Source organism: Tetrao urogallus (assembly GCF_951394365.1).
Source record: "Tetrao urogallus genome assembly, chromosome: 23".
In the NCBI taxonomy this organism is placed as follows: domain Eukaryota; kingdom Metazoa; phylum Chordata; class Aves; order Galliformes; family Phasianidae; genus Tetrao; species Tetrao urogallus.
Window position 1 is genome coordinate 5748292 of NC_136836.1, and position 24844 is coordinate 5773135.

A 24844-nucleotide genomic window follows, 5' to 3' on the forward strand; every position below is an offset into this window, starting at 1 on the left:
TTGACACTAAGAAACCAAAAAGAAATGCCACACACTTGAGATGGAATTCACATGTTTACAGTATTTACAGAGCTACTTTGCAATACCAGTCTAGATGCTTTTCTGTATTAGTTTTTTTAATTGTGAATATATATATTCTAAATCAAGATGCACAATTTTTCTAATTTCATTTACACAGAATAATACCTTGTTGTCTGAGTGGCAGGGATGAGGTCCTGGTATTGGATAACACTGTATGTGTGCGCGGGGTGTCGCTCACATGACTGCAAAGCCTGGGTGCTTATACTGGAGTTATTCTAGGATGTGATAATCTGCCTTACCATAGAGCAATGTGAACAGTGCCTTCCATCTCTGTGGACTTTCACTCTGCCCTCTTGTGTAACAATTACAGCACACCAGTCCAGAGGGAAGCTGTCCGCGTTCTTCTGCAAAGCTCCAAGCCTTGGGAGTATCGCTGCCTTGTTTTCGTCCCATTCGATTCATGTTTGTGAAGGTCAACACTTTGGAGTCCCAGTTCACGTGGTACTTAAAAAACTTCTGACTAATTTCAAAATGAATGTACTTGACGACAGTGGTGTCACTCTTTGTAAGTTTAATAACATAGACGTAAGTGTTTCTCAGCTACAAGATAATAAGTAACATACAAGAATTTAATACGAAAAAAAGCCCCTATACTAATAGCTTAGTTCTCACGTACCCTCTGGTATTTCCTACACAACATGTTTTTACAGGGAAGCAGTTTCTCTGTAAAGAGAGCATGAGAGTGAGTACATGTGCACACGTACAGTTACAGAATCACAGAATGGCCAGGGTTGGAAAGGACCTTAAGGATCATGAATTTCCAACCCCTGTCACATGCAGGACCACCAACCTCCACATTTAATACTAGACCAGGCTGCCCAGGGCCCCATCCAACCTGGCCTTGAACACCTCCAGGGACGGGGCATCCACAGCCTCTCCGGGCAGCTGCTCCAGCACCTCACCACTCTCACAGTAAAAAACTCGAGAATTACTTACAAATGAGAATTGTTTTCTAGCAACCAAAAAGTGAAAATACTGCAACATTACTGAAACAAAAATAAAGGAATGAGCCTAAATTTTAGGGTGGAGACACTCAAAAGAAACCAAAGGGGTTAAATTCCTTCTAAATTCACTGAGATATAGTTGCCTGGTTCATTTAGGCTTTCTTGTTATGGTCTCACTTGGGTCTTCCTTTTCTTCCATTCCAATGGGTATCTCTCCACGCTTGTAGACACTGACAGTCACCTGCCCTGTTTCGGAGCCATATTTGTTCTTAACGTAGATGCTGTATTTTCCCGTATCTTCATTGCAGACTTTCTCTATCGTAATCGTGACAACTGCCCCCTTCACATCCATTCTGTACCGATCTTTAAAGACGATCATTTTCTCATTTTTGAACCAAGTGATTTCTGGGTAAGGATCTCCAGAGATACAGCAAGTTAAACAAAGGGTCTGTTGTAAAACAAAGAGTAGAGATAGATTATGAAGACACAAATGAGCAAGGAAATTCAGATGATGTGATGATGTTAATAATTAAAAAAAAAATAAAATAAAATCAAGATCAGTAAAAATCCACAGGAGCTTCTTATCTATAATCTCTCTTTTCTAAACAGATTAGAACAGATTAACTTCATCAAATAGCGCACATATTTTTTCTTAGGTCTGTGTTACTTAAAATGAGAGTGACAGTTCCTGAAAGGTATGTGTTATTTGGTTATTCTTGTTACTTCGCAGTTACGTTGAACTTGCTGTCTAATCATGGATCCATGTAAATAGCGGTGCTCATTTTAATGTTATTAATATTTCTTGCTGCTTCTGTGAAACTAGAGAATTCTTACAATAGTGACTTTGAGTCACTTCCACATCCTTGGTAGTACGATGCCAGAAATGACAGCGAGCATTTAAAACCAAGAGTTTTCTCCCCAGCAGTCATTTCCCTACATCTGTGCAAGGTCCAGTTATCCGAGCGATTACTCAACATTACCTTATCCTCCATGATGGTGGCTACATCTGGCAGACCTTGAACAACTCTGGCACGACCTGGGAATGAGCAAATATGACCCCTCAGTTTTACTTATCAATGTACCACTTGGTTTTGTTTGGCAGAAGAAATTCATTTACTTACACTTTTCTGCAATTGCTGCTTCTCTGAAAGTGAAGAGACAAAGACAAAATTATAATGATTTATTAGGTATGGTACCGAACACAACACTCAAAATAGATCAATTTGGCTGTAAAAATATTTAGGCAGGAACTTACTTTAGCCTTCTGTGCTCAGCCAGAGCATCTTCAAAGGCTGCAAAAAAATGAAATGGTTTTAGGGAACGTTGCTGTTTATTTCTTTTGATATAGTAGGTTTAATATAACGCATCAATGCTGGAATTGCAGGTATTTGTGCACAAATCTATGCGTTATTAACTCTCATCTTGGCATGAGCATCTGCCATAAGGAAATCTGAATCTATTTATAAACTGTAAAAGTGTATAAAATAGAGCCTCGTACTTCCTTTCCTCAGGAGGAAAAAATCTTTTGAACAGTTTGGATAAGTCTTTATAAACTTGAAGCCATGTTGTTTCCAGGATGTCCCCTATAAGCTCTGTCAGCCTCCAGGACCCAGACACATCCTGGGAGCAGCTGTCCTCCCACATCCCTCCCCAGGAGTGCCTTATGCTCAGCAGTTCTCCCTAAAGGCTTCTGTCCTTTCCACTGATCCCTTCTCCTCCCTTTGTCCTCCCTTTGGCTTTGTTGGGCACTTGAATGTTCTTAGCCCAGTTTAGCAGCATGCTGTCACAGAACCATAGCTCCAACTCAAATGAAAGAGAAGCAGCGCTGCCAGAGATCTGAAGGAATCTTGGAAAGCAGCTCAGGGAGATCTAATTCCGGCGATGCAGTTGTTGATTCAGCTTACCTTGCCCAGACAAGTCAGTTGACAGCTTGTGAGAGTCATTCCCATCAAATAACTCCAGGATGTACTTTCCTTTATCTGTATCTGTTGGGTTCAGTATGTGGAGCCAGATCTGATTCATTGTGCTCCCAGCTTTCAGTTTGTCACGAATTTCCAGTCGCTTCTCCCTAAATAAACAAATTCTTTAATTTCAATACAGTTTAGCAGACCTGCATGCTTTCTGTTAGACCTCTACCTGTTAGAACAACAGAGTGGGAGTCAGGACCTTGACCATCATTTTGTAAAGGGTTACGTACTCAGTCACTTGAATATCTCACTGGGCATCCATGCTTTCAGGTAGCTTGCTAAAGCTCTCAGGTTCTACAAAATACCTCATAGTTTTTATCTGGGAGATTAAATAAGAATTAGACACACTAGCACAGACTGCCCAGAGAGGTGGTGGAGCCACCGTCCCTGGAGGTGTTCAGGAGTAGATGCAGTACTTCAGGACATGGGCAGTATTAGTGGTAGGTAGACAGCTGGAAAAGATTTCTAAGATAATCCAGTCCAACTCTAATGATCCTATGATATGCATTTAGTCCTTAAACATCATTAAAACTGGCCTCCTTCCATGTGTCTGTAGGATGCGCGTAATGAAACAGTATTTCTCTATTTTACCAAGTTGTTGTGAGACTAAATGAGCTCACGTTTGGCAAGAGTCTTGTAATGTTTGGGAGCTGTATTATTCAGAGTGGGGCAACACAGTGGTTTGTGGAAGCATAAAAATAGTAGAAATAAAGAGCTTGAAACAAGAAAATAACAGCTTCCTTTCCTGTTTGTAACCAAAGTTACTATTCCAGTTAAGATGACCAGTTATTTGTATCTCAGCACTGCCAGAATATTTGTAACATGATCGTTCATTTTGGAATTCCCAGATGTGTTTCAGAATTCATAGAGAATCGTGATTTTCAGCCCTGACTCTGAAAAATCTCCCATTGCCTTAAAAAACTGTGGTCTGAGGCTTAAGATACCCAGTTCTTGTGATAAACAATTTCAAGCAACAGTACCCTCAGAACCCTTCCCAGTGCCTTTAGGGGACTCACTTGTGAAACCAGGTTGTTTTCATGTAGTCTGTGTAGTACTTCACGTCTGTGTAGATTTTGATGCCTTCGTCAGTAGGCTGAATTTTCAGAGGTGTAGCAGAAAGAGCTGATGGTATAATTGAAAGACTGGAATTGAAGAGGGAATCCAAAAACATCCGCGCAATCTTACTTGTTATGCAAAGAAAATCCCAGGCAACCTATTGACATTTATCTCTGGAGAATGCGACTGGTTGGATGTTGGATGGTATTCTGCCTCTGCAAGGCTCCTCTTTTAGCCAGCAGAGAGCAAAAAAATGACATCATATCTTCTGGAGACCTATAGTAGGCATCTCACAGACAGAAAAAGCACAACTTGTCCAAATCCACATAGCGAATGACATGACAAGGAAAAGGCTGCTGGCACGTGCAGATCATGGAAATAATTTGTAAGTGCACAGGGCTTTGTGTCCCTGGACACATTTACTGACCGCCCTTTCTGACAGTTTGAAGGTGCTTCTACTGCCAAAGTAATATTAAAAGGGCAGTATGTTGTACTTGAGATGGTACACACTGACTCTAGATCCAGGGGCAGCTCCCGTCCTGTTTGCTCTTATCCTGGCACCCCACCCCCTTCCCCTGCTGTTGTCACCGAGGAGAAAAGGACATACCACTGATCCTACACAGCTCCTTGAGAAGGTCTTCAAAGGCTGCAAAGATATAATGATATCTAAGTACTTATAAATACAGTACAGTGAGCAAATCACACCTCATCTGGCAACTTAATTTTCTTATGTGTGTAATATATCAGTTATTAATTGTCTTTTTCTGCTGTAAATCTTGCAGGATATGGAATTTTTGCCACAGATTTATTTATTTTTATATGCTGGTAGCTACATTTCTTACTACATTTAGATGTTCCTGTCTTTGTTAGCACTCAGTTTGTAATTAAGGCAGGAAGCTGAAATAATATGGCATTTCTTTTGTGCTTTGTGTTGTCTTTAACTGATGTTCTGTGGTTGTGGTTCAGATGTGAGTTTTGATCCACAGGTGGAGCTGCAGAATGGAAACAGAATTTTGTTTTCTGAGTGGTTTGGACTGGCTGAAGTTCCAGGGCTGAGAATTTGTGGATTATCAAATGAATCCTGGCATGGATAGATAAAAAGAGTAGGGATTGTACACAAAGCCCTCTCAAAACAATCTGTTCACTGGGCTTTGTATAACTTTTGAAGAGTAAGAGATTTTTTTTTAAAAACAGTTTATTTTATGACCCCAGTCTGACATTAAATGCTTTTGATTTTTAAAATGATCACCATGTATATACATATGTATATAAAAACTAAGTCCTACTTCCTTTTATGAGATCAAGTTGGGTGTAGTCCTCTCCTCGCTCATCCGAAACAACTGCTTTGTATTGACCCTCATCTGCTTTGGTTATCTGGCAAATATATATCCAAATATATAACGTTAAACTAAACATAAATAAATAATTACAACCCTCAACAGAATTTTCACATGCCCTTGAAACAGGACACAAAAAAAGGCAGAGAGCTGAGGTTTTATTTCTTCTTCCAGTTTGTCTCTAGAACATGACCTGACCATGACAGGTTGCCTGAACCTGAAGAGCCCACACTTTCCTTTTTAGCCTCTGTTAAAAACCATCTCATTTCTAATTCATCAGGCTATAACGTTAATTCTTCTTTCACTTAGTTGGCATCACCCAACATGCAGACTGTTAAGCACAAGGTCAATAATTATTTTTTGCAAGTTAGTGTGGTCACCAAAGCCAACAAATTGCTTTTCTGTTTTCACCTTTTTAATATGGAGAGTTCCTATCCCAGTCCTTGGGTCAAACACACCACCTGTTCGGGCTTTCTTATTGAAGAACCACTGGAAGCTGGTGTCCTTTCTCAGATTTGTTGCCTGTTTAAAGTCAAGACTTAGAAGTCGGGGTCCCCAAAACATCTGGTTTTATAAATGCAGAGATGTTTTTTTAATGTGAAGCATCACAACAGTCCTACAGGATTGCTGTAGAGTACTGTGAGCTTCCCTCTCTGTTAAAAAGTCTGTTTGAGTTCTGCTGTCTCTTACCCTTCATCAGTCTGCAAATAACCATTGGAATGAGCATTGTTCATTCCCAGACCTTAAAATGCACATCTGAAATGTAACGCTAAAGGAATTCAGACTGCAAAGTTGCACTGATGCACATACCTTGCAGGTAAGGAGCACTTCACAGTTCTCGGTAACCTTCCATTTCAAATTCTCTACAAAATACGGCCCTATAAAAGAAAATAAATATTTTGCCGTGCAGCTCCACAGCTCAAAAATGATCCACTGGGATGCCCCCATCTCATGCTGAGCCCCAGCAGTGCTGCCTAGGAGGGGCAGTCATGCACCAGACATGCACCAGACACACAGTTTACATCACACAGTTACTGCTGGCTTTGTGATGTCCTAAGGCAACAGATCTTGTATTCACTGAGGAATCAGATCTTAAAATGTCAGTGAACTAATCAACATAAATAATACACTTAGTAAAGTTGATATGAACATTTAGAGCATTTGATGAAATGCCTTTGCTCGGGTTTTGCCATCCTTTTGGCACAGTCCTGGTAAGTCATTAATCTTCTGCTTATCTTACCCTGCTTTTTCTTCCATTCCCTTCGCTTTGCATCAGCTTCCTTTGCAACTTTATCAAAACCTGTAGGAGCAGTAATCAAAGTCAAAACAATAACAACAACAACAGTTTCTTCATATAATGCTGTAGAGATCGTGGTTACAGAAGGCTTTCTCTTAAAAGCTGTAACATATGTCTATAAGGCATTTCTAATGCCCCACTGAGAACCTTAACTTATTAACAGTATGTAATATTACTGTCATGAAAATAGAAGTGTCATTGAAGACTTGAGCATTATGCATTTAAGAAATGAAACAGGAGCTTGGCCTTGCAAAAACACAGGCTGGAAACCCTGAAAATAAAATGTTTTAAAAGTAAGAAACAAAATAGGGCAGCAATTGTAAAATTTATCTCAGTTTTAGACAACTGTTTTTCTTCATCATCAGTAAGTAAAAATGATCACTGACAGTTTACAAGTCAAACTCATTTTGTATTCTGAAATTACCACGTGCCAAATTGCTCTATAAAGGCACTTTATTCTCCCCACTGCATTTAGAGAGAGTCCAGTAACGTGACATTTGTGTGGGTAACTTCTGTTCACAGAACATGGAAGCATTGGAAGGTCATTTAAAATGGTCAAACTGTTCACAGGAACTAAAAATAGGGATAGATATTGTATAGGAAGTATTTTAGTGTTAAACTTCTTGCTTTCTAATTTTAAATAGTTAAAGAGCCTCTCTGTAGTAGCACATACACCCTATGTGTTTCACCCAGTGTGATTTATGTTAGCCTTTGCATGTTGCTTGGACTCATCTTCCAGTAAAATCGACACTGGTCTCCTTGCTGCATTCAGTTTGATGCAATTAATCAGCTGTTAAATACTCTGAATTTTCAACCTGATCCTGGGCTGAGATAAATACGTACAAATCATAATTCTTGTCAGTCTGTTTACTGCCAAGATACAGAGTGTTCAACACAGCAAGATGATATGTGAAACATTTGGAAACAGCAACGAAAGATTCCCTTGGATATTTTCCTCCAGTAGATCTTTTTTATTATCAGAGACCCTATTTATAACATCAGAATCTCCAGTTTATGTTGAAGAGAAGAGGAATTCAGATTATTTCTTACATGATTCATGGACTTAGTGGGCAGTATTGGTGGAAACTGTATGGTTGGACTAGATGATCTTAGAGGTCTTTGTTAACGTTAACAATTCTATGACTTCAACGTGTGCTAAAATTTGCTCTCCACGTTCTCAGTGTCAGCGCAGTCAGTGCAACTGCCAGAAGTCCCTGGAGTCCTTACATGCCTAGAAAAATTTCCACTCAGCATGACAGCCTGTATTCAGTACTGAATTTTCACTTACTTTCATCCAGAAGAACAAGGGTGAATTGATTTTTAGCTTTTCCGTCCTGCAGCTGGGCTGTGTACACTCCTTTATCGCCATCACAGAAGTTCTGGATTATCAGTTCAACCAGACCTTTTTCTTTGACGAAGTTTATTTTATGTGTCTGCATAAAACAAAGCAAATATAATAAATTCAATGGTTTTCAAAACTAGATTCCAGCACTGCGTCTTCTACAACACTCAGATATGAGACAACCCTTCTGCGTGTGCATCCTCATCCATTTCCCCCATCTCACGGGTATGAAGAACCAATGCATTCTGATATTCTGTATCCTGAGATTCATCTGCTGTTTCTTTATGTGGTTGGGTATAATAGAACTGCACAGAGCAAAACTTTCCTCCAGGACAGCTTCTGTTACAACCACATAACACAATGTCTTCTTTCTTGTTGTGTCTTACAGACTTCTCAGATTACCAGGATCTCTGTGATTTTTAGTATAATGAAAGCAGTGCACGTAATTACATATCTGGGGCATGTAACTGCATGTTTGGGCAATGGTAAATAATACTGCCACCCTCTGACACCATGCAAGCACTACTGAATCCCTTATACACACACACCCCGAAACCTGCCTAATGCTCACATGCAAATACAATCATTATGCCTTACCGCCTTGTTTGCTTTAGGCACATAATATCATTACAAAGAGCTTGGAAAACACTTTGTAACCGTGCATTTCTGTGTCAGTTCAACAGTGCAGAAAATATAGTTCTAAGAATGGACAAGGTCTACGGAAGGTTTACTGCATACTGCTTTAAAAGAGAAAAATAACATCAACAACAAAAGTCAACAACAAAAAAACCCCAAAACATTGCAATGAAATTCTGAAGTTCTTTGCACACTCCTATCCCTTTTTTAATCCCTGCTTTTTATTTGTTTGGTAGTTGTTGTTGTTTTTTTCCCTATTTTTAATTTTGTGTGTGTGTGTGTGTGTGTGTGTGTGTGTGTGTGTGTGTGTGTGTTTTCCCCCCCCTCATTTCCTTTCCTTTTCCTCTTTCCTTTTTTCTTTCCCCTTTTCCTTCTGCTTTCCCTTTCCATTTCTCTTCTCCATTTTTGGCCTGACGTTAGATCTGGACAGCTTGAGAATCAGACAGTTGGCTTTCTGTTTATGCACAGTGTGAAACCAAGTCCCAGAGCCTCCCAAAGACGCACATCAAAACGCCTGATGAAAATTTAGAAAATGTGGCATGTGCCCAGTTGGTCTGTATCCCTGTTCAGGAAGGGGAAAGTAAGTCAGAATTAAAAATACCAGAACGTACTGGTGTGCTTGTAAGCTCCTTCTCATTGAAGATTAAATGCAGCTCTGCATTTGGTGACAGCTTTTCAACCTCCAGCCACAGCCGCACTTCTCCTTTCTCCAGAACATCAACATTCCATCCAGATATCAGCTTTATTACTAGAAAACAAAGAGAACTGCCCACAGGAATTCGTATGTAAGCCACAGAATTCAGCTGAGCCCAGATTCTGCCAGTGTTCCCCTTTCAAAATCTGTATGTCTGGAAGTGGCTTATTTAGTCATCCAACTTACATGGGTTCCTGATTTCATGGCTACGTTTCAGTAACTTGTCCAGATCTGAAATACAAAAAATAATTTTTTAGGTTAGTACAATTAGACCAAAGCAAAATCATTATAGCAATTGGATTTAATTTGTCAGTGAGCCTTATTTATGTCAAGAAGGTAAGTACAAAACATTCCAAACAGGGAGAACTAGAGAAGATGGTGGAGGTAACTCTTAGTTCTGTCTGAAGAGAACATTGACTGTATCAACTCAAGAAATACAGTAGAGAAGTTTTAGATAATTATGACAGCGTGTGAAATGTGAATGGAAAAAATGACTTCCAAGATCATCGTAATTTTTCTTAGGAGCCTGAAAACAAAACTGTCCTCTGTCTGTCAGGGAACGAGAAACATCTTTCCAGTGACACAACTATCATTAAGCGACATCAACCACCACTGTTCTGGGAGAAGCTTTCCTTTAGACATCTAATACTAGAAAATTATGGCATACTGGTTTTTTGTGCTTGTTAATTATAAGTTTTTACCTTCTTGTGTTAAAGTGCAGCTGGCAGAGATATCATCATCTACGTCTGTAACCTCCACTGAATATATTCCCAGATCCTTTTCTGATGGATCTTTCAATATAAGCTTAGATCTTAAAAATAAAGGTAATAATAAATGTTTATTTTTCACTCAGAATTTACATTGGCGTTTTTTTTTTAAAAGAATACAACACATTTGATACATCTGCAACATCAAATTTAGTACTTAGTCATTTGTATGTGACACTGAGGAGCGAGTGGACGTTTTTCTCTGCACATTATCTACTCACTTATTGCCTTTCTCTTCTGTCTGAACTCTGTCAGCATCTGGTGGTCCTTCATAGTCCTTTGACCAGATAAATTCAGAGGAATCATTCTTTTCAGGAGCTTCAAAAGCCATATAAATGAACCCTTCTTCATCCACCCCGAGTTCAATTTCATTTGTGCCTGAATGATAGAATGAAAGAAAAAAAGTAAACAAAAATATTACTTACAAAGACCAGCTTAGCTTCTCAGGCTGGATATAAGGAAGAATTTCTTCTCCCAGAGACAGTGCACTGGCACAGGTTGCTTAGGAAGTGGTGGGGTTACCATCCCTGGAGGTGTTTAAGGGAAGGGTGGATGCGGTGCTTAGGGACGTGGCTTAGTCAGCAATATTGGTGGCAGGTGGACAGTTGGACTGGATGATCTTAGAAGTTTACACAACCTTGATGACTCTTTGATTCTGAACATTGGATGTTAAAGCCAGAATGTACAGCTAGAGTAAATTCATTTGGGCAGATTAATTTACTAAACTTTATTTTGACTGGGGTTTTTTCTTGCCATGGAATGCGTAGCAAATATTTAATAAAGCACGGTTCTTTTCACAGGAATGAACATAACACGTACAGACATAGCAATTCATCACTCAGTTTCATACCTGGCTTGCTTTTAGCCACCACTGGATCTGAGGCAAGTGAAGGGGGTCCAATTCCAGCCTTGTTCAGCGCTCTTACTCGGAAAATAAAGCATTTCCCTGTGTCTAGGTCTGAAACCTGCAGGAACCAGTGCCAGGAATCAATAAGTGTTGCAAAGCAATGCTTGGATACTGAGTGCATATACTGACCTTCATATGAGTGGCAGCTGTGGACTGTTTGTTTATTTGCTTCCATTCCTCTGTCCCTTCTTCACACATGTCTACATAATAGCCTGTAACTGGACCTGCGCCTGTGTACAATGGGGCTTGCCAGTGCAGCATCAGGGAAGAGTCTCTCACTTCAGAGAACTTCACATCATAAGGAGGACCTGTTCAAGGAAGAGCGTGCTGTCAAGCTATGGCATTAAAAGATTTGATGCATCATACAAGTTAGAAATCAGAAAGCAGAGTTTTATGATAAGCTGGGAACAGTGAGTCCAGAAGCAACACTTTCTATGCTAATTAACTAGAAAAAAAATGCACACATGATTTAATGTTATTAGCTTTGGTATAATAACATTAAGATATTAGAGCTTTTTTTTTTTTTTTTTTTTAAACAATGCTATTAAAAGTACTTCGATGCTTTATGAGTGAAGTGTGGAAATAGTACCCTACATCTGAATCAGACCATCCCAAGAAATGTTTGTGTGCATTTGTTTACTGGGACCTCACCTTACACAGACCTGTAGTCTTGAGAAGTCCCTCAGAGTCACTGAAAAGTGAGAACAGAACTAGTGTATGTGGAAGTGTTTTTCTGCCTGTTCATTTTGTGAGAGGTACCTGGTTCTTGCATTGTCCATTCCTCACATCTGAACAAGTCGCTGGGCTCAGATACTTCCCCAACACCTGCCATGTTCATTGCACATGCACGGAATTCATACAGATGGCCTTCTTCAAGGTTGCTAACCTTCGTGTTCAGAAAAGCAGAGAAAATATTAGCATGGCCTTGCATGGTGGTAACCTTACGAGAGTATGAAGAAAGTTCTGGACTGAAGAAAATAGAAGAAAGCACCTTATCCCATGGTTCCCACTATACATAAAGAAGGACAGCGTTGTATCTGAAATTAATACCGTGTAAACTCGCTGAGGAATCGGCTGACTATTGACTTCATGCCAATCCAGCTCAGATGCATCATGCTGATCCAGGAAATAACCCAGAATCTTTGTTCCTCCTTTACGCTTCGGGGGTTTCCAGCCGATGGTCATGCTGGTCTTCCCACAGCTCAGCAGAACAAACCCACGTGGTGCTGATGGGCGAGCTGAGCAGCAAAGGGACAGACAAAGGACAGTGCTGCTCAGTGCAGGTTTGGAAAGGGTGGATGTAGTACTTAGAAACGTGGTCAAATGGGTAACACTTGCGGTAGGTGGATGGTTGGACTGGATGATCTTAGAGTTCTTTTCCAACATTAATGGCTTACGATCTAGGGATTAGGGAAAGGGGGGTACATATTGGACAAACCAGCTTGGAGAAATATCTGGCACATTTGATGTGACTCTGTTTACGTCAAGATCTCACAGCATGACTTCTGCTGTGTAAAAGCAGCTACCAGGATAACAGTACATTTAAAATGATCACTTGTACCAGTGCCAAACGAGTACTAAAAGTGTAACACATTGCTGAATCAAAACGCTAATTAACATCGCCCACTCTTGCCAAGCATAAATGACAACAGAAGCAGGGGGATACAAGAAAATCAGTTCCCTGTTGCTTTGCTTATCTGCTCAGTATTATTCCCATAACCTGTAATAATATCTGTGCATGGCAGATTTGTCTCGGAGGGATTTACATGCACATCTGTTACTTACCTATTGCTGGCCTTACAGTGATAGGGTCTGTTTCTGGAGAGCTTTCGCTCAATCCTGCCTCACTGACAGATTTCACACAAAAGACATACTCCTTTCCAGTTTTCAGCCCAGGGACAGTAAATCTAGGAGAAAAAATTACCGTTTGTGCTGATTGTTCAGAAAACAGATGAAAGGTCTTTTGAATAGATGGCAATATATTTTAATAAGAAACTGTTCCTTGCAAAATCCTTATTTCTCATTACAAACTGAAGCGTCACATAAAATAGATACTGATAGGTCAGACAGTTAGCATAGATCAGATAGCAAGGTGTCACACTGCTGCCTGGCACTGCCAGTACAACAAATAGGACTTTCAGTGGACTTCGCAGTTGACGTGCGACTCTCACAACTAAGAGAGATTTTCTAAATACTGTGCATGTGACACCAAAATACTCTGCTGGAAAGCAAATTAAAAAATGGAATGTGGTTCTACCAGTCATGCCACAAAGTCTATCTTCTGCAGACTGAGAGTCTATGATGATACACACAGACGCTGCTGTCAGTCTGGCTTTAGACATAAAAGTGCGACTGGGCACTTTGGCTGACGAGCAGCGCTTAGTGCTAAAAGACGATCTGGTGTTTGCATGCATGCCTGTGTGTGCACTGAAGGAAGTTCTTTTTTTAACTGAAACATGACTCTGGCCATAAAGAGAAGAATCCAAGCTTGCACCCTATCTCAATGGAGTACAATAGCTGCACGCACTCATTACACATCACGGGCTTATTGTTAACAGTTTGCCATTCTTCTGTCCCAGTCTCCCGACAATATATGTAGTAGCCCAAAGGTTCCAGACCATCCTTTAATTTATCCCACTGCAAAACAACAGATGTCTTGGTGTCTCTGAAAGCTAAAACCTGAGACGGTGGTGGTAAAGGAGCTGCAAAAGAAAAAAAACACAGAAAAATAGTTGGTTATTTAGAAGAATAGGTAAACTCAAATGTGTTTATTAAGCGAGTTCATTGATTTATTCACCTTCCCCAGAGCTTTGTTTACAAATTAGAGCAAATCACCATAAACACTGTCCCTGTCCCTGTCTGTTCACATTTGGGTTTGTTGCTCCTCGTTCTCCTTCCCCTGACAGCCCATTGCTTCAGCAGTTACACCCATGTAACCTCTATGAAACGGGACCTGCTTCACTATTGAGAAACAAAGGACAGTATTAATGAACACTAGGGAAGATTTAATGCAAGAATATGAAATAAGAGAAACAGCTACTCCTCTCTGCCTAATGGAAGCATGGACATGAGTCTGACTGTTGTCTCATCAGTCCCAGGAAGAAACCCAAACAAATCAGCGCTCTAAGCACCGCTCTTTATCTGAAGGCCCTAGAAAGCAGCTGCTTCTGCAATCACAGTTGTATCATTCCTTCCAACACCAACATGTAACCAAGTGCTGGAAGCACACTTGGATTAAACACAGGCTTCCACCGTCCCTTACTTAATTAAATGTAATTCCCCTACTGTGGCTTGGTTAGATTTATACTGCTTTGACCAACTGCAAAGTAATTGAAGGAGGATTTAAGGCTTTAAGAGGTCTCCTGACATCAAAGCAACGGCTGTGTAACAAAATAACATGAAGTTTAAAGGAGGTGGCATGGGGGACGGGGGGAATCCACACATTAGCTTTGTAGCACATCTCCTCTTCCATCATTAGTGTAGTGCATAGCAGTGAAATAATTACCGAGTTTTGCTCCAGCTGTGATGGGTTCGCTGGGCAGGGATGGCTCACTGATTCCATACTTGTTAATGGACCGCACTCGGAAACGGTACGGTTTTCCTTTAGTGAGATCAAAGAGTGCAAATCTTGGGGAATTAACTGGCATATCCAGGTTAACCATTTGCCAGGAGTTGCTGCCCACAAGCAACTGTAAGGAAAAAGGTGGCATTTACAATTCACAAAAGCTTAAAACTCCTGACAGACAACAGAGTCAGTCTTCCTAGAAAAATATGTGTATTTCCTTTATTAAAAAGTGTAAATGATCAATTTCTTGTTGACATATGTTATCTTTTCTTCCTTGGAAACAGAAGGTCCCTTTGCAGCAGGAAGAGTACAGCAAACGGGAAATGAGTACCGGTAAATTGGTAGGAGGTACTCATTAACCAGCAAAAGGACTAAAGGGGAATTGAAAAGTGGACTACTGTACAGTTCTTCACAGCCTTTCTGCACCTGGGAGGCCCATGGGGCAGAAACAGTTTTCCTGTTAACGCTCTTCTACCATTCTGTGGATTACACTTTACTAATTGACGCTTTGTCTTTTTAAGAGCAAGGCTTCCCCCCACCTTATGCGCAGTGATGGCTTATTTCTACTGGTCCACTCTAAACAGCCACCAGCAATTAACTGCATTCAATAATGATTCCTGTGCTTCAGGCCATGGGAGAAATAAACACTCCTGTCCAGGAGTAGCAGCAATCTCCTTTCTTTGTGATGTTATTTCCTTACCTTTTCCACATAATATTGCAGTGGTTCTCTGCCTCTCGGTTCTGGTTCATCCCAGGCCAAAGCCACATAATCTTCCCTGACCTCACTTGCGTGAACATTGGTGGGTGGCAAGGGAATCTTAATGTGTCCTATGGGAAGTCAGAACCGAATATGCTTTAGAATCATACAATCATGGAATCATTTGAGTTGGAGGGGATCCTCAGAGCCCATCTGATCCCACTCAGCAATGAACAAGGACACCCACGGCTTCATCAGTGCTCAGGGCCTGATCCAGCCTTCAGATATAGTGCCAAAGGAAAAAAAAACAAACAACGATGTTACTGTAAAACAGATTACTTTCTCCTGGTGTAAAATAAGATCCTTCAGTATAAAGGAGGAGACTTAAGTATTTTAAGTATTTTGGAGACAGGAAAACCAAGATTTTCACAAGAGTTTGTACTGTTTATGATAGCTTCTACATCCTTGTGCAGCTTACAGGTAGGTTTTCTCCTTGCTCTCTGTATAATCAATGGATATTAAGATGTTACAATCACAAAATAAACAAGAGAGTTAGGTGAAGTAGATTATGATAACAAAAGAGAATAAATGGAAGGCTTACCCTTATGCTAGGCTCACCACAAAACACCAGAAGGAGGGATCTCCAGAAGAAATCCTTCCCCACTGGTAGCCAGCTCTTAAATAGGTCTAGGAGGGGTGCAGATTGGCTCCACCCCTTCCGGCAGCACAGGTGAATTGCCTTCACTGTGCTCCTCTGGCTGACTCATGGCTCACCTCAGGTGATCAATCAGAGGTTCAGGCCGTGACTCAGCAGTTCCCATACACTCTCTAACAATCAGTTTTAAGGGAACAGCTCAGTATAGATTGAGCTTACCTTCTAGGTCATCCTTGAAAATTTCTATCATCCTGCCTTCATCATATGGAATAACTGTAATATCAAACAGAACAGTGTTATCCAGCAGGAGATACAGAACTGTGTCAGAATGCTTAGAGACTGATGAAAAAGATAGAGATCAGAATTGTGTAATATAATTTTATGCATAACTATGTATGTTTCACGACATACTCAGTGACATTTCATATCTGTAGTGTTTTGATGTCTTCTGTTCCAGAGTAGTACTGAGGTGGGCTTCGTGAAAGAACAGCACAGCAGGGTGCTGCATTGGTGTTTTTAGCAATGAGGAGAATCTGGACAAACTGCATTCATCTGTAGTGCAGCCTCACATTGTACTGAAGGAACAAATTTTCCTGCTTTGAGTACACACCTGTCACTCTCTTGCCTTTGCTGGGGTCATACATTATAACTGGATCACTGGTTTTTGAAGGATGACTGATCCCCGCTTTATTGACAGCCTTCACTCGGAACTGATATGCCTGTCCTTCAGCAAGGCCCAGCACGGGGTATCTGCAGGTTTTCACAGGCTTTTCATTGCATGGAACCCAGTTCTCTGACCCAGCCGTACACCTGGAATGGAATGTATCCCATGGAGTTCCTTTGTGATTTCCCGCAACACAATCATGAGGTTTCTTTCTCTAACAGATAGAAGTACAGACCTTTCAATAAAATATCCAAGGATTGGGCTTCCTCCATCATCACTGGGCGCTATCCAAGAAAGAATCAAGCAATCTTTATTTATGTCGTGGCATTTCACATTGAGAGGGGATCCAGGTGCACCAGCTGATTCTGCTGCAGCATCTGCAGGAACACCAAGCTATTTTGGTTAAGACTTTCTCTCTGTATCAAAAAATTAAGTTACTGAGTCAAGGTCAAGTGTGTCCCAGCAATACAAGTCATATTTTTACATCTTAATCACAATTGAATGTAAGATTTGGACATTCTGTTAATTGTAACAGAAAAAAAGTACAAAATTGGGACAGACTTTCTTGAGAATGAGGCAGTGAATTCCTTTATGCCAAAGTATTAGGGGACAAGCCTTTGTTCTAAGTAGGACAGCACCCTGTTATTACCTCGAACAAACACATAAGTGGTTTGCTCTTTGCATCCACCTAGTGAGGGGACACGGATTGTGTAGAACCCCTCATCTTCTTTGTAAGCACATGACACTCTTAGAGAAGCTTCCTGGTCTTGATACTTCAGTTCCTGATGTTCTGAGTTCTGCAGCAACTCACCTGTAAAGCATGAAAAGGGTAAAGGAGATCCACCTGAACTGGTGGAGTGAGGATCGATGCATTTCCAAATGGAAAAATAAAATACAACCAAACTCACCATCAAAAACCAGAGAAACAAAACTAGAGCAGCAAGATAAGGGATCTGCAAGACACTCCTGATAATATACCTCACAGTTATACTCATGGACTCTGATCCTATTTTATTGCCATCCCTCTGTGTTCACTGTGCACAGAAAGAACAGATCAAAAAGAACAGTCCCTGTCCTGGAGAACAATCCAAGCAATAAAGAGTAGTGAAATTACTGAGTCAAAGCTACTCTTCACAGCTGGGAACAGGATGCACTGAATTCTGATAGATAATTTAGCAGTTCTACCTGAGGATGCAAATAAATAACATCTCTATTGAGATAAGAGCTGAGAGCAGCTCATGAATCCCTAATTCTAATCCTCTCATATAAGCATTAGAATATAGCTATAAAATCAAATGGTGTAGTCATATATGTATATGTATTCTATATGTATAAGCGTAGCAACTGCATACAAACCATCTCTGAACCAGGTAATGTTTCGCTGGTGTTCAAGTAAATCAGAAGTGAAGTAACAGGAGAGGGTGAAAGGCTCCTTTTCTCTTGAAAATAGTGGTTTCAGCAAGGAGGCAAAGTCTGCCTCTCTGGCGAGAAGAGATCCTATGAAACAAAAATGAAATGCAGCATGAGAGATATGTCCCAGAGATCTCTAGCTTGTACCATATTTTTTGTCTTGTATTTAGAGGGTGGCTGAGCTTCGTGCTTTTCCCATGCAGGCAGGCTTACAGGAAAACTTAGAGCTCGGAAAAGAAGAATTCCATTGCTTCAGGTGGCAAAAATCAAAGAAATAACAATCACTGACATTTACTTACTCCTGTATATTTCCGAATCAAAGCCCGACTCCTTTCCGTAATAGTCTACAAGACAAGAAGGAAATGCATTTAGGAAATCTATTCCGGTGTTCATCTTCCCCTCAAATATGTACAATGACACTCAGCAAACTGCTCTTTTCTCTCAAAGCAACTCTTAATGTGACCTTCAAAGTGTCATCAGGCAGTAAAACATCAATTTGCTTAATGACAGAGGTCGTTCCTCATCTGGAGGGCAGCGAGTCTCCCACAGAATTCCTCTTTCAGCAGCTGTGGTTCTTTGGAGGCATTGCCCGCACCACCCAATGTTGCCCCAAGAGCTGTTGGTATCACAGCACAAAATGAGATGATTTGGAGCTGGACTCTAAGAACCAATGCACTGAAACGGGATGAAACCGAGGTGCTCTCTTACCTCTAAGCCCCAAGAAATGCACATAAAATAAGATATTTTTTCATTTTGGCAATAGCAAAGCTCACTCATAAGCACAAGACAGGTATTGCCTGTAAACAGCAGAAGTGGAAAGAAATGGACAGGATGAGAGGGGAAGCACAGCCTCATGCTGGGTCCTGTGAGACCTCCACGATGTCTGAAGGCACAGTGAGTTATGCTGCAAGAAGCATAGAATTGTTAAGGTTGGAAGAGACCTCTGAGATCATGCAGTCCAACCATCCACCTATTGGCAATATTGTCCATAAATATGTCTCTAAGTATTACTTCCATGCTTTCCTTAAAGCACACCTCTAGAATCCGTGACCCCTCAACTCCCTAGGCAGCCTGTGCCAATGCATCACCACACTTTCTGAGAATAATTTGTTGCCTATGTCCAACCTGAGTCTCCCTTGGCACAACTTGAGGCCATCACCTCTTTCATCCAAATCATCAATACAGATATTAAACAGGGCCAGCCCCCCAGCCATCCACTGGGGAACACTACTGATATGACTCATTGCCAGCTGAATCCATCTCCATTCACCACCACTTGCTGGACCTGGCCCTCCAACCAATTTCACCCAGCAAATAGTGAATCACTGAGCCTAGAGACCCTCACCCTGGCACCAAAGACATTCCAGACAGCATAGGGCTGGGAGAAGAGGTGTGATCAGCCTGCCTGCAAGAAGAGGAATGTTTCCAGTGGAGGAAGGATTAATGCCTTGGTATAGTCTCTATTTTCAGAAGGTTAAACACAAATAGCAAAAAGAAGAATCGTATTACTAAGATAATATTAGACAGGGTCAAGGGAAAAGGAGAAGTGTGGGCCTCTCACCACAATCACAAGGAACAACACTTGCAAACTGTTCAGAAACCCTGGACTCATACTGAAAGCATTCAGTTGTCTGCTGTTCTGTAGGCCTAGACTATTCAGGCTTTTAGATACAAAATTATGATCTATATATGTTTATATATGTAGTTAGGAAGTATGAACAGCCAAATCATGATTCTGTGAGATTACGTGGCACATTTCTTAAAGCATGATATAATTTCCCTTTTCAGGCAGTCATAGTTTACTTCCTTCACCACGCTTGAGTTTGGCTTGCACCAGACCCCAAAGAGTCTGCGCCAGCTGCTGTACTAGCTCTTGGTTACTACTGTGGGAGACGAATATGGTATTCCATGCAGTACTGCATTAAGACAGCCCGCTGAAAACCAATTGTTCACCAAGTTCATGCTTAACTTTAGAAGTGAACCAGACTCCTAGGAGTGCTACGTATTCTGTATGTTGTGTGTGTTTGTCTGTTTTACATCAAAACAAGTTTTATATCAGTCCAGATATATCCAACTATCTAAATTTAGTACAATTTCAGCGTAGTGATAGGACAGCTGTGTCCATATGCAATCCAGAAGATTTTGCCTGACTCCAGAAGTGACAGAAGGGCCATTATATCTGCGGTTGCACATTGGTTGGCAGTAGCTAAATAGTATTTCATGCAGTTGTGCTTTCCCGTCCCTAATAAACGAGAGGTGTTCTCCTTTCACATTAGCAGAGTGCTCACTTCTTTCTATTTTAATTTTTTTAATTATTATTTTTTTTCCAGGGTGCTTGGGTGGTTTTTAATGATATAATATATAGTACTGAAAATATTTGAAAGAATCTCAAGAATGTGAAAATTTTAAAAGCAAGGGAACATTTTCTACTTACTCCTGACAAGCACTGTAGCAAATGAGTAAGCCTTGCCATACTGATTCTCAATTACAACACTGTATTCAGCAGAATCTTCCATGGAGCATCTGGAAAAAAAAAAAATAAAAAAAAATTCCCATCCTTTTTAGGTTTCAGTCATCATACTTCACAGGACAAATTCAGAGAGGTTCCCTTTAATCCCTAGAGTTAGAAGCAGACACTTTTTTTTCCACTGAGAAGCTGCTTTTCCTGTTGCTTGGAAGAATTTCTTAGGGATCAGCTCTTTTATCTTGAATCACATGTAATATGCAAGCAGAGACCCATCAAACACCATATTCCAGTGAAGATATGCAGGAATATTTATCACATGGGTTACAGGGTTGATGAACCGCCGTAATTGTAATCATGTTGATCAGTCCCAAATCACACTGGTACACCTTTTTTTTGGTGAATTGCTCTTAATGAGCATGGTATCATCCCGAATGACAAAGTTCTGGCTTCTGGCCATGCCAAAAAAAACCCCAGAAGTAAAAATTAACGAGGCTGTAAAATTTTGGTAATAACAAATATTTAACATTATGAACTGTTGAGATTGCCTACTAATGGCAAAGGCTCAGCCCAAACACAACACAACGATGCCAAGCTGGGTCAGATTCCAGAACAGCTCTCTTTTTCTCCAGCACACAGAAAGTGTTTGTTTTAGAAGAGTGAGTCTTATTCAAGTAAAATAAACCTCCTCAAAGACAAGAGCATACACCTTACCTGCTGATGCACAAGGTCAACATTCCAAACTTGTTTTTGATCTTGTATTTTCCTGCTGGGGCTAAACGGAGGTCAATCGGGATTCCATTTTTATACCTAGTTGAACACACAGGTGACATGAGAAAGGGATGAAGAGACTGACTGATGCAATTAACACTTCCTTTTAAAGCTAGCAATGTCTAACACCACAGAGGCACAGAAGAGGAGTAGAAAACTGGTCACATCTCTCTGTTACTATTTTCATCCCAAATCAACTTGGAACAGTCTTGCAGCTAACCTAGAATCCACCCTAACTTTACATGTATTTCTGCTCTAGGGCTGCTTGGAAACTGCCTGTAGGCTGTTCTGCACTGGTTTGTTGCTTCCTCCTCTCATGCTCTTTGCTGTGCCGGTCATTTGATGGAGTCTGAGACAATGTCTCTTGCTTCCTTTTGTCAGCTGGAGATGTGTGGGAGGTTCTTACTCTGTTCTTTGAATAATTCAAAGAGATTGTTCTGAAATCATAAAATCATTAGGGTCGGAAAAGATCTCTAAAATCATCTAGTCCAACCATCCACCTGTCACCAATATTACCCACTAAGCCATATCCCTAAATACTACATCCATCCTTTCCTTAAAAGCCTTTAGGGACAGTGACCCTACCAACTCTCTGAGCAGCCTGTGCCAATGCTTCACCACTCTTTCTGAGAAGAAATTCTTCCTAATACCCAGTCTGAACTTCCTCTGGTATAAGTTAAGGCCATTCCCTCTTGTCCTCCTCATCAGGAGTTCTGACAGTACCAGCACTATCTGCCTGCAGAGTCATTAATAATTCAAATGTTTGCATACTTAGAACTTTTCATGGGAGGAATGGTTAATACATCAACAGTTCTTTCTGTCCCTTGATTATTAATAGTAAATGTAGCACTTAAATCCCGAGATTGCCCACAGGACAGAGTATATAGCACCAAGGGAGGCCTGGAGATCAAAGTGTCTGTGCTATCTCAAAGGAGCCCCATAAGACTGTCCGCTGTCTTCAGGACCCACTGAGTACTTCACATATTCACTAGTCCTAATAGTGGAATTGGGAAACTCCGTGACCTGTTAAGCTCTCCCTTTCTTCTGTCAGGACACAGATGTTACCGCTCTGGTTGCCTCCTGACTTGCACACAGACTTTTTAGCCATGCTGTCAACATGAGCTATTGGCATCAACTGACATACCAGGTCACCTGTGGCAGTGGGGAAGCCAGGACTGTACATGTCAGTGTCACTTCCATCCTCTCCCAGACTGCGTGTACTCTGAGGGGGATCCAGAACATAGGTGCTCGACCCGAACACAGCTCAATGTATTCCTTCTCCCTGCGTGCCTTTTCTACAGCCTGTGACAGGGACAGACTAAATAAAGGCAGTGGAAAGAGATTGTTTTCCAGTTACACAAGTTCTCTTACATAAGGGACATGTGTGATAATGCTTCAGTGACAGAGATGCAAGGGCTTGTCCTTATTGCTGACAGTACTGAGGTGGTCCCATCACCTGATTAGGTTTGGTATCCTCTCCTGAATGATAGTTAGTCTTGGAAATTATAACCCTGTAGGCATTTCTGCTATCAATAGAGATATCTGATCTGACCTTCCTCCGAAGCACTCTCCGGTCGGCTCTCACACGCAGCAGTCTGCAGTTCTTAATAACCTCCTCTTCCAACTTTTCCATCTCATTCCCAAAACAAACTCTCTTCTGCCCCCTCTGCTCAAGCTCTAAGATGGCAGCTTCTCTTCTTAGCTTGTAATTCCTGCAACAGAGGATGTCAAAAGCTAACAAAAGTTAGGATAATGCTCTTTTATTTTGATCTTTCTGTTTTGTTGTTTTATAGTAAACAAGTGTCAAGGATAGAAATATCAATTTGAATGTCATATGTAGTATGATGTCAGGCAATTGTGCCTCACAGAAACCAACACTGCTACCATGAGTTATAGTGCTTTAAAGGCACATGAAAGGGATCTGCTATTAATCACTTCTAATCACACATGGAGAGCTGGCAGAAGAGCTAAAGAGAGGAGAGATGCTGCTAACTACTTGTGTTGTTCAGCCATCGCAAAAGGATGGACAGCAGGACCAGTGCCAAGATTTTTTATAAAAGAGGAGGGAGTTCCATCTGTTGCCATTATTCATTAATTTGAATCTGTATTTTCCATTTATTCCCATGAAATACAGTTTCTCCTAAGCTCTTGCTTGTGAGAAAGGTAATGTTACTCAGCACTACAGGAACCAAGGAAATATAATTTAGTTTCCTGCATTTGCAGATGGCGTTTTTCAAAGAAAAACCTCTTGATTGAACCTGGTCTTTTTGCTTCCAATGGAATGAGTTGGAACCTGTGACCCCCGTAGAAAGGTGATGTTGGACACAATGCTTGTTTTTGTTATAGCGATTTTTGACTTACCGTGGTGTTTCAGAGGTCAAGGCAAGGGCAGCTGCTATGGATAACTCCGAAAGGCTGAAAGTTTCTTCTTCCTCACTTCCAGAGATAGATGCACATAAAAAGAATCCAGACAATTGCCCATAATTTCATAAATTAAACATTCAACAAAGCTGTTTGTATTCAAAACTGAGTGCAGTGCTTCGGAAAGTCCCGTGTGGACCTGATTTACTCAGACCATCCCTAGCTCTGTGCTTACCTGGTTTTGAACCTTTTCTTTCTAGTTGTGGAGGTCATTTGCAACCTCTGCTGCCTCTCCTCCTTTTGTTCCTCCTCTCTATGGTGGAAGAATGTTTGAGTTCCCATGCTGTGAAGTCAGAGGCAAACTTTCTTGCTGGAATGGAATAAAACATAAAGTGACTTTCAAACAAGGCAGCTGAACAAAGTGCCCTTCAGTTAACATTATGTCCTTACTTTGCTTTGACATTCAAATGCTGCAAATGAAAGTTCATATAATACCGCCTTCTGTCATTTGAACTAAGAAAGAGATGTTTTGTGACCCATCAGCCGAAGGTGAACTCAGACAAATAAGTCAAAAAGTCTTTAAAGGTGGCTGAAGTTTAAACAGAAGAGTAAGCAAGCGGCGTTCTGTGGGCTGATCTGTTTTCCGAAGGCTGATGCTCTAAAGCCGCTGGATATTCTTCCAGGGTGTTCCATTAGCTCAGACCCCCAATATAGCATACAGGCAAGTGAGGAGAGCCATGAGAAGCGAAATGAGAGGAACACTGATGATTAGGGATAAAATAGATACAGAACATCAGGTAGTGAACTATGAATGAAAAGTTTAACACATAACAGCAGATTTTCAGTCTGGAAACAATGTTGTGGGGGGAGTGGATGCCAAATAGCCTGTGCCCTGCTATTCAGACTGTAAGTGCACCGTGTTCTGACCCTGCCTGAATGTGGCAGAGGTTGGATCATATAGTGCAGCTGCACCAAACATGTGGGCAGGAATCACATGGGGGCTGTATTAGCTGGAATTAATCATTTGCTGACACAGGGCAATTCTTCCCCCATATAACACAACTGCATATCGAAGCTGCTGACAGTTACAGTGACTACTTCAAAAGGGTAATGCTTTATCCAGTCCTGCGAGTGAATCCCAAGGAATCACTTGTTTCTCCCTGAAAACAATTGGTAATGGTCTCTGGGCTCAATGCTTCTTGCAGCATAACTCACTGTGCCTTCAGACA

The 24844-nt window shown here is 41.0% G+C and overlaps 1 protein-coding gene across 1 annotated transcript; it reads right to left on the reverse strand.

The window, feature by feature from the left end:
- Positions 1–1173: 1173 nt before the first annotated feature.
- Positions 1174–23957, reverse strand: MYOM3 (myomesin 3; the record flags this gene model as incomplete). Its single annotated transcript, XM_079546175.1, has 36 exons — positions 1174–1473; positions 2006–2061; positions 2147–2169; positions 2281–2317; positions 2930–3093; positions 4009–4114; positions 4656–4694; positions 5335–5422; positions 5797–5907; positions 6196–6263; positions 6626–6685; positions 7971–8115; positions 9272–9408; positions 9541–9585; positions 10056–10165; positions 10343–10499; positions 10972–11086; positions 11158–11336; positions 11788–11914; positions 12079–12266; positions 12814–12935; positions 13556–13730; positions 14534–14717; positions 15294–15421; positions 16165–16218; positions 16556–16755; positions 16845–16986; positions 17259–17420; positions 17966–18106; positions 18319–18363; positions 20454–20542; positions 21198–21293; positions 22399–22556; positions 22807–22966; positions 23616–23690; positions 23851–23957. The coding sequence occupies 36 exons, from the start codon at positions 23955–23957 to the stop codon at positions 1174–1176; spliced, it is 4293 nt and encodes a 1430-aa protein (XP_079402301.1).
- Positions 23958–24844: the final 887 nt, after the last annotated feature.